Source organism: Hibiscus syriacus, unplaced genomic scaffold (assembly GCF_006381635.1).
Source record: "Hibiscus syriacus cultivar Baekdansim isolate YM2019G1 unplaced genomic scaffold, ASM638163v2 tig00116997_pilon, whole genome shotgun sequence".
In the NCBI taxonomy this organism is placed as follows: domain Eukaryota; kingdom Viridiplantae; phylum Streptophyta; class Magnoliopsida; order Malvales; family Malvaceae; genus Hibiscus; species Hibiscus syriacus.
Window position 1 is genome coordinate 304,491 of NW_024063513.1, and position 13,745 is coordinate 318,235.

Here is a 13,745-nt window from a genome sequence, read left to right on the forward strand (position 1 = left end):
AAAATGATGGTCATTTCGTAACCTGGCCCATAGTTACTTGGTCATTTATGTAGTTTACTCTATAATGTAAGGAAATGGTGCATTTAATTTAAGCCATTTTAAAATACAATGCCGAACTTATCTAATCCTAACGGAGAAAATGCCAACTTGCGTTCCTTCCTTCTATAATAAAGGCGTTTCACTCGTAGTCCACTTGGCCCCTTTCCCATCCTCGTAACGCAATGCCAAAAGCTTGTTCATTGTTTTTTGTTCTCATATCAGCTGATTAATTGAACTACTAGATTAGAAAGAGAAATTCAATGGGGGGCAGCCTTGTTTTCCATTTTCCGAATGATCTGTGAATCTGTTCAGCTTCCAGCAAAATTAATCAATTTAGTGTGAGGGAGAAGGAACTGTGTCCTTCGATAATCGGCCGAAGCGATATAAAGAGTAATCTAGATGGCGATACTGTACGCTCTGGTTGCCCGTGGATCGGTGGTGCTGGCGGAGTTCACGGCGGCGTCTACGAACGCAAGCGCCATTGCCAAGCAAATTCTAGAGAAAACAACGGGAGACAACGACATTAACGTTTCGTATTCGCAAGATCGATACATCTTCCACGTCAAACGCACCGATGGACTCACTGTTCTTTGCATGGCAGACGAAAGTGCCGGAAGTAAGCCCATTATCTTTTCTTTTCTTTTTCTTCTTAATACTGAACTATAATTGATTAAATGAGCAATTTCAGTTTCCAACCATTTTCGATTTGTTCAAAATTAAAGGAAAAAATAAGATTAAATTAGGCGATTGATTAAAAGTTCAAGTGTGCAATTTCAATTCTAGAATGGGGAAATGCTTAAAAAATCATTCCGGTGGTGATCATATCATTTCGGCAACGGTAGCGATGGATGCTATGCTTTGAAAAAATAACACTCATCTTCGGGTTTCGAAGGAATATTTCAATTTTAGCGCGACATTCTGTTGATTTTTCATTAATCAAACCGAGAGTTAATAGTTAGAATATCCTTCTGGGGTTATGGTTAGCAATTTCTTTCTGATTTCTTCTTTGTTAAGAACCCTTTTTGTCCAATGTTGCTGCTGATGAACATTTTCTTTGGTGATGGTGAATGTGTTTATTGTGTTTTTTTTTTTTGCAGGGCGAATTCCTTTTGCATTTCTCGAAGATATGCACCAGAGATTTGTAAGGACATACGGCCGAGCGGTACTTTCAGCCCTCCCCTATGCCATGAACGATGAATTTTCAAGGGTTTTGAGCCAGCAAATGGAATATTACTCCAATGATCCTAACGCTGATAGGATAAATCGCATAAGAGGTGAAATGAATCAGGTGGGTTTCAAATGCTTGAAACTAGATTTCTCTTTGCGTCGCATGAAAATAAAATTTCTATTTTGATCTGTGTTTCCAAACTCCAAAAATTTGACATGTTATGTTTAAGGGAAGCCCTACAATAACTGCAATTATGGCCATATCCTTATGTTTTCTTTTGTGTTGTAATAGGTGCGAAACGTTATGATAGAGAACATTGACAAAGTTTTAGAGAGAGGTGATCGCCTAGAATTGCTGGTTGACAAAACTGCTAATATGCAAGGAAATACCTTTAGATTCAGAAAGCAATCTCGCCGTTATAAAAACACAGTGTGGTGGAGAAATGTCCGGTTTACGTATGATTTCTGAACTTTAACCACATAATTTGTATGTTTACATTGACTAGATTGAGTTTGGAAGTTAAAGTTACAAAAGAATTGCATGATTTTCCAATAGAAGAGGTATCTTTCTGTGTAAATTTGTTCCTCGAAATTTCAGTGATGCTAGCTAGGATGGGTGAATTGATCACTTACTGACTTGCTGGGCATATTGCAGGGTTGCTCTGATAATCTTCCTGCTGATTATTGGTTATATTGTGCTAGCTTTTGTTTGCCACGGGTTCACGCTACCTTCCTGTATCTAAATGGGGTCAACAGTTTGAGAGTTTCCAACTCATTCTGCAGCACCATGCCCCTTCTTCCTCCGTTTTGGTATACTTCGTTTTATTTTTCTTATTGTCTGCTTGGGGATGCTTCTGTTTCAATCTCCTCCGCAATGACTCGCATTTACTTTCTTTGTTTATCTGATATTCCTATGTGAAGAGCTACCACTTTCATGCGGCACTCATTGTTTGAACTTGAAACTTGTTGGTATTTGTCTAACGACATGGGTTGACTAATCATATTTATTCCAAGACAATTAGACAATAAATTTTTGTGTGAAACGTCTACTTATCTTCATTGATACTCTTATTTTGCATACTATAAAGTTGTTTTAGCTAATACAAACATCAACGGAGTGATGCGCAAGTCATTCATGGCCAACAGTTGCATGTCTTCTTGGCATATCATTTGTTACGTAAGTATTGTATCCATCATAGGAGCTCAATGAGATCTCTAGATCGGAATGTAAGCATTATATTCATACTGAAAATGCCATGATCTTTAATCTAGTTTCCAGAAATATTACCAAACATGTCGCCTATAGGCTCTTTTATTATACTCTTTAACGTTAAATTTAGTGAATTATATACATAACTACTATAATTTAACTTTTTTTTTTAAACAGAAACTTATGTACACTTAACTAAACTTATAATCATGACTTCTATTTTAGTTTCCTATACCACGTAAGCAGCCTTTTTAATTGATGTGCCTTTGAGTGGATTTTATTTTTTTGAAAAAAAAAATCAAAGAGAGTTTGGAAAGGAAAAAAAAAAAAAAAAAAGAGTAATTTTAATTCTTTGTTTATTTAAGCATTTAGAGGTAATGACGTTCTAACAATTTAAACAAAAAATGCTACTTTTAATAATAAATTATTACATTATAACAATATTTTCGGCGAATCAAAAATGTAAATAAAATTTTATAAAAAATTATTTCTCAGTGATAATCTTTTCTATAATCAAACTTCCACATAATTTATTTCTTAACCATTAACATTTTCCGTACACTGAGATATTTCACATCATTTTAATCTTCATTTCAAAGCCCAATTTAGATTTTCGATCGACCCAATTTCGGTGCTGGGAGCCTCTCTTCAAATAATCCATTTTCTTAAAACTGAAAAAGGAGAAGAAGAGTTCACGAACGCAGTGATTATATTATATACTAACCTTCATTTCTAAGTATGGATTTTGATTTTCAATTCAGAAATAAACTTTCGGCATTGAAAAGTAAATCATAAAAAGCAGGAATTATCTACCTTATCCTTCTTCTATCATTATTTCATGTTTAACTTCTTTTTTTTTTTTGGATAAGTAAGATTTTATTATCCGAATAAGGTTCAACAAACAACCAACATCCCAAGAGGGAGTAAAAACCCCTATTTACAACAAAAAATAGCTTAATCTAGACCCCAATAATTACAAAGATTAGATTTTATATTATCAGATCTATTGATATCTTTACCACTAAGTTGAATACGAACAAACTCTTTGACAGATTGAAGAACTTGGGATGTTGTTCTTGATCCACCTTTGAAAATCCTTCTGTTTCTTTCCTCCCAAATCAAGTAGTTAAAAGCGTTCCATGCAATTCTTAGAATGATAGAAAGTAAGGATTTTCCCTTCCATTTTTGAGCAGCACCATCTATCATTGAATCCCACATATTGTGAGTATCACATATGCTGGAAAGATTCATGATAGAGTTCCAGATCGAAGAAGCATAAGAACATTCAAAAAACAAGTGATTTCTGGATTCAAGTTTCTCATTACATAGAATACATAAACGATCAGTAGTTATTCACATTCTAAAAAGTCTATCACGAGTAGGGAGACGATCAAGAAGAGTCATCCAAGAAATCATGCTATGTTTTGGGATATGAAGAGGAAACCAAAGTATTTTCTGCCATAAATAAAAACAACACATACATAAATAAAAATACATAAACTATGTAATTCATTTCTATAGAAGGGATCAGATGGATCGGCCAGAGATGCTCGGATTAGCTGGGAACGAATTTGTTCTCCCAAGTGTGAAGGGGGTATCTATGGGGACGAAGAATATTCTAATTTAGAATAAAGCGTGTATGATAAGATGCTTATGATTCTTTTTTGGCTCAAACTAATTTGCTTTGAGTGGCATGGATTGATAAGTATGTTTTGAAGGGCTGCTTCATTTGACAAGCCCCTTCGAAGAGTTGCAATAACTGGGCTTGGAAGAAAATTCTTCGCTTAAGGGACGATTACACGCTTGTTGATAAGTTAGATGGGAAATTTCAAGCAAGAAAGGTCTGGGAATCACTTAAGATGTAAATCGGAGAAGATTCCTTGGTTTAAGGTTCCACTTTTCCTTACTTATTTAAAAAAGACATACTATATGGTCACTTTCGTTTTTATTTATTTAAATATGGTCACTTTCATTTTTATTTAATTAAGATGTGGTCATCGTGGGTTAACTGTCGTTAATAGTTAATAGATTAGGTGATGTGATATTTTAGTATAATCACACATTTGGTCCATGTTATTTACATATTATCTCAATTTAATCCTACTTTTAATAAATTAAAATAAGTTTAATACTCCAATCAAATAATACCACGTGTCATTAGTATCACGTGTCATGTCATATGTCACCATTCGGTTTGAGGATTAACTTTATATAAAAATTATGAAATATTATGAATTTAAATGTATATTTTTAAATTAAAATAAAAATAAATTAATTTAAAATTAAGTTAGTCCTCCAACTTAATTGTGACATGTGGCACGGACACGTGGTACTAGTGATATGTGTCATCATTCAATTGAAGGATCAAATTTATTTTAATTTATTAAATGTATGACTAAATTGAGAGAATATGTAAATAACATGGACCAAATGTGTGAATATACCAAAATATTTAATGACAATTAACTGGTGACCACATCTTAATTAAATAAAAACGAAAGTGATCATATGTTAGGTTTTTTGAAATCAGTGAGAAAAAGCGGACAAAACGCAAACAATAATACTGATTAATCATATAGTTAACCCATTATTTATATATCAAATAATTTTTATAAATTAAATTTAAGGAGAAATAATAAATTGAAAGAAGATTAACGCATGTGCATAATATATGATATATGACTATCATGTATTTGAAAAGAATTAAGATCTATTCGGGTCTTGCATTAATTCTCCTAAGCCATATTGAGTGCAGTATCATGTGAAACATATCAAATCTCTTAGAAGGTTGGTTTAACATAAAATGTTTACGCACGATTCTCACACCGTCTTGAAGTTTCCGGTATTTTTCTTCTGGAATTGCCAATAAAATCTCTTTCAATCTCGGAATCTTCGTTGTTTCCACCTGTACCGAGAAAGCCTCCCACCGCAACACATCACTGAAAGGCAACACATAGTTATCCGATAAAATAACCGGCACACATTCAGAGTATATGGCCTCGACAATCCTTGGACTGGCAACTTCATACCCACTTGGGCATAGACAAAATTTTGATTGCAGCATGTAGGAGTAATAGTCTTTGTTTTTCGGGAGGTATTCGTAAACCTGCATGTCATCATCTCTGCCTTTCCAGTGTTGGAGGAGATGCGGGCGGATTGGACCGTGAAGTCCACCGGCAAAGAAAGAGAGATACGGTCGAGAAGCATTGCACGGTGGCGGGTGGATGAGTTTAGGGGATAAGTAGCCACCGTTGAGGCTGATCTCGGGAAGGCTTACGTCCTTTTGTGGATTAAAGCCTTCGGAGGTGTTGGCATTGCACAACACTCGAATTGAATTGTTGTAGAGGAGCGAGTTTCCTTTTGATGCATGAGGCCCCTGCAAAAGGAACATGAAGCGATATAGTTTAATTATTGATTTCGGTCGGTTATATAAATGGTTGTAATATAATTAATGTAAAAAAGAAAGAAGGAAACATAAGAGAGGAGAAAGAGAAACTGACCCAATCATGACAAGCAAGCATGAAGTGGTCAGCGCCATGAGTTCGATTCCAGAATGGGTGTTTGGTGGATATCACCTTCACATAATCTGAAACAAACTGCTTAAGAGGAGTAACGTTGAAACTAAGAGGCGTGTAAATATACTTGACCATCCAGGTGACACTGAAGGGCATGAAATAAACGTGAGCACGTTGTGGATCATTTGTCCTGAACCTCTTAGCCCCATGCTCCATCTCGTGTATGAATCTGCCTTCTATCGTGTATATTTCCTTACATGGCCCATCGTGGACTATTGGCACCTCTCCTTCTGTGTACACATAAACTTTGAATCTCCTTTCCATCTCTACATAACTCCTGTACTTATAATTAACACAATAAATAAATTTATGCTAACTGTAATCCAAAATTTATTAGTCATGATTTTGACACCTTCGCCTGGTATTAACAGTTAATGGTTAATTATATGTACTATATGAATACGAGCAATATCATCATTGAAGATGTTGCTTAATGATATGGACATGCATGATGAGACTAGATCTCAAGGAGCATATATATACTACAAAACGCGTGCATAAGAACATTATTTTTTCAGATAAAACTTAAAGCAGATAATTCTAAATCTTTTTAACATTCACTCATTGAATCACCTAACTAAAGTATACTGATTAAAGATAATTTGAGGCATTTTCTCTTGTCATCTTCACACCAATTTAACAATAACGACAGCAGAACACCTTGCTACTACCATACAAGTAAAATTATATTCTCCACGTGTTGAGTAATAATTTATGCAAGCAAGTTGAATTTGTGTTTCTTGGACCACATTTAAAAGCCCACTACATTTTTGACCCAGCTCCAAAGCTATCCCTCATTATAACCTTGCAAATTGCATAAGACTTCACCACTAATACAAGATATAGATATATATATGGACCGAATAAAAAAATAGTTTTTATTTAATTTTTATTTACTATTTAAAAAAAATATAAGTTTTTAATATAAAAACTTTAATTTATTTTGAAATTGTGGACAACAATACTTAAATACGCCGTGCACGTGTAAAAGCGGCAGCGGCACTTTTTCAGTAGCTAGCTAGCTATTATAATACTTATCGAGTGTGGAATGTAAAGAAGAAATGAGTGCGTTGGCGAGTGCGCAACTCCTCAATTCGTTTTAATTTCCCCGCCTTGGCTTCAGTCGGAAGAAAACAAGTTCTCAATTATTAAACTCTCTTTGAATTACACAAAAAATATAAAGACATATCTATAATTAATTTACTATACCTTCGAAGCAAAGCAGTTTCGAAGACTCTTTTTAGTAAAACTTTATTAACTAGCAAGTATAACACAGCATAACTTCTATTAAAAAAGTATAGCATGAACTAATGATTTCCTCAGTTTTTTTTGTTAAAAAAAAAGAAATTAACTCTTACTGATAAAATGCGCTTGGATTACGATAGACATCTCCAACGGGAACGTCGTTACCGTTCTTGAAAGAAGAAAGCCTAACGATTCGAGAGATGGCCGCCGAGCGAATCGAAGCTCGAGCTCTGGCTAGTCCTTGTTCTAAAACTTGTTCTCTGCTTAGTTTCTTTGTTTCTCTCTGCAATGAAACGATAACATATAATTAATCATATTTCATTAATATTTTTTTATAATAACAAAGAAAATAGGAACAAAATTGAAGCGAGAGATGAAAAAAGTTATGAAACATTAAATCTCGTTTTAAGATACTGATCTCTGGCATTTATCTTTAAGATTAATCAAACTATTAGCTAACAATTTCCCCCCAATCCGTTAGAGAGGGAGAGGAGGGAGATAGAAAGTTTTACTACAACGGTGCTGTTTCGGTTGAGGTGATGATCATCATCAGTTGATCTGCTGGAACTAACGGCTCTGATTTGACCAGAAGTAGAAACGATTAGTCTCTGCAACTCTAATTTAGGTCCTGGCGATTCAAGAGTTGGAGCCGAGATGCTCATGAAGGAATTGAAATGATTATAGTTAACTAAAACCATAAGGATCGTGAAAACACATAGGCATAGCAACGTGAAAGCCGACACTGAATATCTACAGCAACCCGCCATGATATGAAAGCTTTTTTTGATTTTCAATGAGAAACAATGTGTTTGGATAGTGTGCTACCGTGATCCATTTTCTCGAGCAAATTATGAAGGAAAAAGCGAGGGAAAACGGCGATTTCTACATAGTAAAATTAGAGAAGGCGTCGCGGGAGAAGCATGAAGAAATTTGTTTGGCCAGCCTTGGTGTTTGCCCAATTAAATACCCGTTTGAGGGAGTGGTGAAATTACTTATTTGACCATGAGAGCTTATTAATTGATAATGCTAATTAATTTGTTATTAAAATGTTGGTGTTAATTAAAGTTATATATAGAATCTATTATTTATCTAAAACTTAAAATTTAAAAAAAACTTTGGACCATATATTTTATGATATAGAATTATCTTGATATTATTATTGTATTTTTAAATACAATTTAAGTTTATATCCACAAATAAAAATTTAAAATATAATATCATTTTCATTTAAATATCAAAAAGTATTTTTGGTCAAAATAGATATCTAAAGTATTTAATTTTCTTTTATCCAATTTTTCAAAAAAAAAAAATTGACATTTGATATTAACTAAAAATACTTAAGATAATTACATGAAAAAATTGAATACTTCATATAGCTTGATCAAAAAATTATTTTAGGTGCCTATTTTAACCCAAAAAAATAAATTTAGATATATATTTTTATAAAAGAATAATTTAAATAAAAAAATATAAACTTTTATTTTACAACATCATTATTATCATATTTGAAAACATCAACATAAAAACTCAAAATATTGTTTGATGTAATTTAATAATTTTATATTTTAAAATTTCAAATTATTTGCATATTTTTCTAGATTACATACTTTATATTATTTTTGTTAATATCATTGCTTTTATTATTATTATTGTTAAGTCAAATTTTTTAATAAGATTAATTTTTTATAAAATAATTATGTGTTTAAATAAAATAATCACAAATATTGGCATTTTAAAATTATGTAATATTTAAAAAAAATTCGCCTATTTTGACATAGTTTATACACTGCCTAAATATTTTTCATTAAAGATGAAAATAAAAATACAATTAAGAGAGTAACTTTTATCTCTTGTTTCTCTGAAACGTAGGATTTAATTTTTTTTTAGAAAAGATATAACAAAGTTACATTAAAAAAGAAAAGGAAAATAGAACACATTTTTTCATTATTATAAAAAGTACATATATATTATAACTGATTTACATCTACATATTCGTGTTTTTTCTTATAACGTAGGATTTAATTCTTTTAGGAAAAAAAGAATAAAACTAAGTTCAAAAAGAAAAGGAAAATAGAACAATTTTTTCGTTATTATAAAAAAGTACATATATATTATAACTGTGATCTACATCTACACATCATATTTTATGTGCAAAATATATTCATTAATCTGACAATACTCGGTTAAGCCTCCTAAGCCATACTGAATGCATCACCATATGCATTATATCGTATGGTTTAGCCGGTCGATGGAGCACGAAATGTCTTTGTACGGCAAGGACCCTCCTTTGTTTTTTCAAATATTCTTTCTCGGAAATCCCTTGCAGTATTGTTTTGATTTCCGGTATCTTTCCGACGGGAACATGAACGGAAAATTTACTCCAGTCGAGAACATCGTTGAACGGTAGCACATAGTGATCGGAAACAATCACCGGAACACAACCGGCAAGTATAGATTCAACCTCTCTCGGGCTTGCAACTTCGTATCCGCTAGGGCAAAGGCAAAACTTACTTTGGCTTATTAGTTGAGTGTAGTTTAGGGTTTTGGGGAGGTATCGGAATACTCGAACGTCACAGTCTTTTTGTTCCCAATATTTGAAAAGCATTTTCCTCAATTCCCATGTTGGCCACCTGCGAAGAAGGCTAGAATGGAACGGTTGTTTGGATGTTGGCCCTTTCGAGGCTTTCCCAGCTCCCCATAACGAAGGTACACTTCCGGCAGTGAAACGTCTCTATCAGGTTTGAATCCTTCAGAGGAGTTGGCATTGCAAAGAACTCTAATGAAATGCTTGAAAAGCTTCGGATCGCTGCTGAAACGTCCGGTGCCTGAAAACAATCATTTTGATCATAGAAATGAACCAACTGATAACGTACGTAAAAGTATATATTATATACCCAATCATGGCAAGAGATCATAAAATGATCAGCTCCATCGCTTCTATTCCAGTAGGGATATCTGGTTGATACAATGCCAATGTAGTCCTTTACGATGTTCTGAAGGCGCTCACGAGAATAATTCGTATATGGCCTGTAAACGTACTTCACAATATTCACGACGCTAACGGGGAGGAAAAATGCAATGGCCTCGTCAGGGGTTGGAGCTACGAATGGTGAAATATCGCTCTCCAGTTCATCAATAAATTGCCCCTCGATGGAGTATATATCATTTACAGGACCTTTATGAAAGAGCGGTGCATCTCCTTCCTTGTATGGCCACACTCTGAATCGCTTCTGCATCTCAATGTGGCTCCTGAATTATGCATTAACTAGATTAGCTAGACCGATTCATTCCGAACCCTATCACTGTATCACACGTGCGCTTAATCAAAGGCAAACTCAGCTGTTCTCCCGACTTTCTACTCTTCCAACTGAAGATCTCGGGGTTAAATGTTTAGATGAAATATAACCTTGATTGTAATCATGTTTTCACATGGTCCAATATCCAAATAGAACTATATGCAAGAAGTAATGTCATCAACTAAACTTGCATTAAGCAGTAAAGTTGAAAGGGCAATTTCAGTTTGGTTCTTCTTCAAATGACTAAACACTAAAAGCTTATGTATGAAAAGGTAATAGGAAATTTCTTAACTGATGAAAAGCGCAAGGGTTTCTATAAACTGATCCTTTGGGAACGTAACTCTCCGGCCTGTCGATGTACACCTCCGAGATCGAGATGCCGCTCGTATCGCCTTTCTTGCCCTCCCCAGCCCTTCATTCAGAATCTCAATCTGGCTCTTCTGCGCCTGTTCAAACAAAATAAACAACCAAAACGTTAAAAATAAATACTAAAAGCCACCATGATACTTTCATTATATCAGCTTGACATTATTACTTACGAAGCCAATTCCATTCTGAAAAATCGGAGCAGAACTTGGAGCCGGAGAGATTGAAAAGTGAGAAGAATTTAAATGAGAAGAAAAGGAGTAGAGATGGTGGTAGCGGTGATTGAGGGAAGCGAAAAAGAGGATGAGGAAGACAGATGGGTAAATGAAGAAAGGGATGGTGCAACCGAGGTCAGCCATATAACTGAAAATACTTGGAGTGCAGCGTTGGTCTCAGTGGGCAGGATATCAACTTGAACAAGTAGAGGTTTAGTGAATCACTGACTCTCCTTTTTCTGCAAAAAATCCAATCTCTCTTAACTTAATCAGTAATGTTTGTTGGTAAGCCAACATATATCCTTAAAATTTAAAAAACTCCAACGTTAGGCCTCCTCAAGTTTATATCATAATAACAACTTGATTAATGTTATATCATATGCATTGTTTTTACTTTTATCGGAAAGGTGTTACCAACAATAATGCTTAAGATTATGGATATATTATCATAATTAAAATATAACGATGAAGTACGAGTAGAAGCCCATTAAGCTAACGTATGGGCAGCAATGTTGACAGTACGATAAATAGATCAAACTCGAATGTATTCACGAGTAGACGATAGAGGACACGCTCATCCGAATATAAATTTACCACGAACAAATCGATTGCTAGTTGAGCAATTGATGAACTACATTGACGGTATTACTCTCAGAGGCCAATCCAAATCCATCATCAACCAAATATTTGCTATAAAAGTTTGTGCCTCATATATATATAATAGAAATATACTGTTTTAAAAAATTAATATGTTTGATGATACAAGTTAAATAAATATAATCTTAATTAAAAAAATATTTAAACATGTTTTTAAATAATAATTAATATTATTAGAATTTTATATTTATATTTAAATATTAGATTGAATTTTTAAAATTATCTTTTCAGTCTTAAAATCAAAATCAAAATTGTATTTAAACTCTCTGATCTAGCTATATTTTGAGTAACAATTTTCTTTTCTTTTTTTGGATTAAATGAAAACCCTCTAGTAATTCATTTTCAAGAATTAACATGAACTATTAAAATGCGTAAGCTGAGTCAGCTGCCACCGAATTTTAAGGTTGGCCCATTACCATCAGCCGAACCGGTAATTCACGAACAACAAATTGGATTGAAAAAGTACAGACGGCGATTGATGGCTCAGATACCGGATGAAAGTGGAATGTGAGTAGAAACTGAAGAAGATTCTGGCATACGTTGATATGATCAAAGTAATTGAAGGTTTGGTCACAAATTACATGTTTGGACTGGTAGTTGGAGTTCCCTCAGATAGCTTGCTTCTATCCCTTTCTCCCTTCCACCACATGCAGTAAGCTTCGAATCTAAGCTGTTTTTCTGCAAAAATGGATCAAACATCAAACCAAGTCAATCGACATTTACTTTCAATGCTAAAGTCCCACCAAAAAGCTTCGAAAGATCTGCAGAAGAATCCCATTTTTTTCAACACATGAAACCCAACCCACCATTGATCCTTTCTTAGACCTTGAAAAGGATGCGAAACTCGTTTTTAACAACGACCCTAATCTTTTCAAGCTCTCTCAACTGCTTTGCGACCTCAAAAGCCTGCTTGAAAAGCTCCAAAAATTTCAGGGCTATAGGCTGCCCTGCATCCTCAGACGCCAAATCATCAAATACAAGATTTACCAAGTCGCTTGTGCAATAGAGACTGATATTCAAGCCTATTTTGATCGAGAAATCGTTCAAAACCTTGTGGGAACACTTGAAGGTTCAGCTGATGAGGATGAGAAAGTGAAGGTTTTGGTTGAGTTTGAGAAGCGTCTATCTCGAGGTTTTGATATTCATTTTCAAGATTTAATTTTGAAAGCCAAAATATTCTCGATTCTCGAACATTTACTTTGCGACTCTTCATGCTCGATTAGGGTTCGAGATCAGGTAGCACTAGTGATAGCTTCATTGGTTAGATTTAACATAGATGTTTTAGTGGGACTGGTGCTAATGGGTCCAACTGTTGGAGCTTTAATATCAATGTCATCTTGTTGTTCCATTCGAGTTCTGTCTTTGCTGATCAAGTTTATTAGAATCCCTTTGGTTGATGAACTAGAAGCACAGAAAGAAATCCCAAGAATTATAAGCCTTTTAAGCTCAGAAAATGTGGCGATTCGAGCTGAAGCCATAGATTGCATACTCGGGATCGCGTATTATGGTAGAAGAGAAGCCATTGAAGCAATGCTTGAAGCAGGGTTGGTGGAGAAGCTGGGGAAGTTTCAGGGATTAAAAAAGCAATCCCATGTGGATGAAAATGGGACAAGTAATGAAGAGTGCTCAAAATCAGACCCAGAAATGGAAAGCAACGAAGATGATTTATGTGAGGAATTTTCCACTTGACGATTGTGTTGCAAGATTTGCAATGCAATTAGAATCAGGGGAAATGTTAAGTAAAAAGGAGAAAAGAGAATTTAAGTTGGAGATTTTGAGGAGAGTTAGAGAAGCATCTGTTTCTAAGGCAGAGATAGCTTCCATTGTTGCAGAGGTACTATGGGGTTCCTCCACTTGAAATTTTAGATTTGAGGCTTACATAGAGTTCGTGCTATAGAAATCTGTAATTCATATTTTCTAGTTGTAAATAGTTTTAGGCCAGGAAAGTCGAGAAAAATGTTTTACAAGCATGAAT

At 34.3% G+C, this 13,745-nt stretch overlaps 2 protein-coding genes and 1 pseudogene across 3 annotated transcripts; 1 reads left to right on the plus strand and 2 right to left on the minus strand.

Moving 5' to 3' along the window:
- The first annotated feature begins 224 nt into the window (after positions 1–224).
- Positions 225–2,141, plus strand: LOC120194529 (vesicle-associated membrane protein 711-like). Of its 2 annotated transcripts, XM_039196804.1 has the most exons (5): positions 225–355; positions 422–655; positions 1,137–1,327; positions 1,499–1,662; positions 1,862–2,140. In XM_039196804.1, exons 2-5 carry the CDS (start codon positions 439–441, stop codon positions 1,947–1,949), a joined length of 660 nt encoding a protein of 219 aa, XP_039052735.1. In that variant the 5' UTR covers positions 225–355; positions 422–438; the 3' UTR covers positions 1,950–2,140. The 2 variants fall into 2 exon arrangements, with proteins under 2 accessions (XP_039052735.1, XP_039052736.1); XM_039196805.1 differs by lacking the exon at positions 225–355 and having other exon boundaries at positions 436–655; positions 1,862–2,141.
- Positions 2,142–5,099: 2,958 nt separating this feature from the next.
- Positions 5,100–8,137, minus strand: LOC120193884 (probable glycosyltransferase At5g25310). Its single transcript, XM_039196309.1, has 4 exons — positions 7,749–8,137; positions 7,350–7,519; positions 5,917–6,268; positions 5,100–5,792 (listed from the first exon to the last, which is right to left on the minus strand). The coding sequence occupies exons 1-4, from the start codon at positions 8,001–8,003 to the stop codon at positions 5,127–5,129; spliced, it is 1,443 nt and encodes a 480-aa protein (XP_039052240.1). The 5' UTR covers positions 8,004–8,137; the 3' UTR covers positions 5,100–5,126.
- A 1,245-nt stretch (positions 8,138–9,382) lies between these two features.
- Positions 9,383–11,257, minus strand: LOC120194064 (annotated as a pseudogene).
- Positions 11,258–13,745: the final 2,488 nt, after the last annotated feature.

Bases quoted from the DNA above. Each gene is read 5' to 3' on its own strand.
- LOC120194529 (XM_039196804.1), top strand. From the start codon at position 439: ATGGCGATACTGTACGCTCTGGTTGCCCGTGGATCGGTGGTGCTGGCG. The intron at 1,328-1,498 runs GTGGGTTTCAAA...GTGTTGTAATAG, and splicing joins TAAGAGGTGAAATGAATCAG to GTGCGAAACGTTATGATAGA. The intron at 1,663-1,861 runs GTATGATTTCTG...GGCATATTGCAG, and splicing joins TGGAGAAATGTCCGGTTTAC to GGTTGCTCTGATAATCTTCC.
- LOC120193884 (XM_039196309.1), bottom strand. From the start codon at position 8,003: ATGGCGGGTTGCTGTAGATATTCAGTGTCGGCTTTCACGTTGCTATGC. The intron at 6,269-7,349 runs GTAAGAGTTAAT...TTATAAGTACAG, and splicing joins AATCCAAGCGCATTTTATCA to GAGTTATGTAGAGATGGAAA. The intron at 5,793-5,916 runs GTCAGTTTCTCT...TTCCTTTTGCAG, and splicing joins TGCTTGCTTGTCATGATTGG to GGGCCTCATGCATCAAAAGG.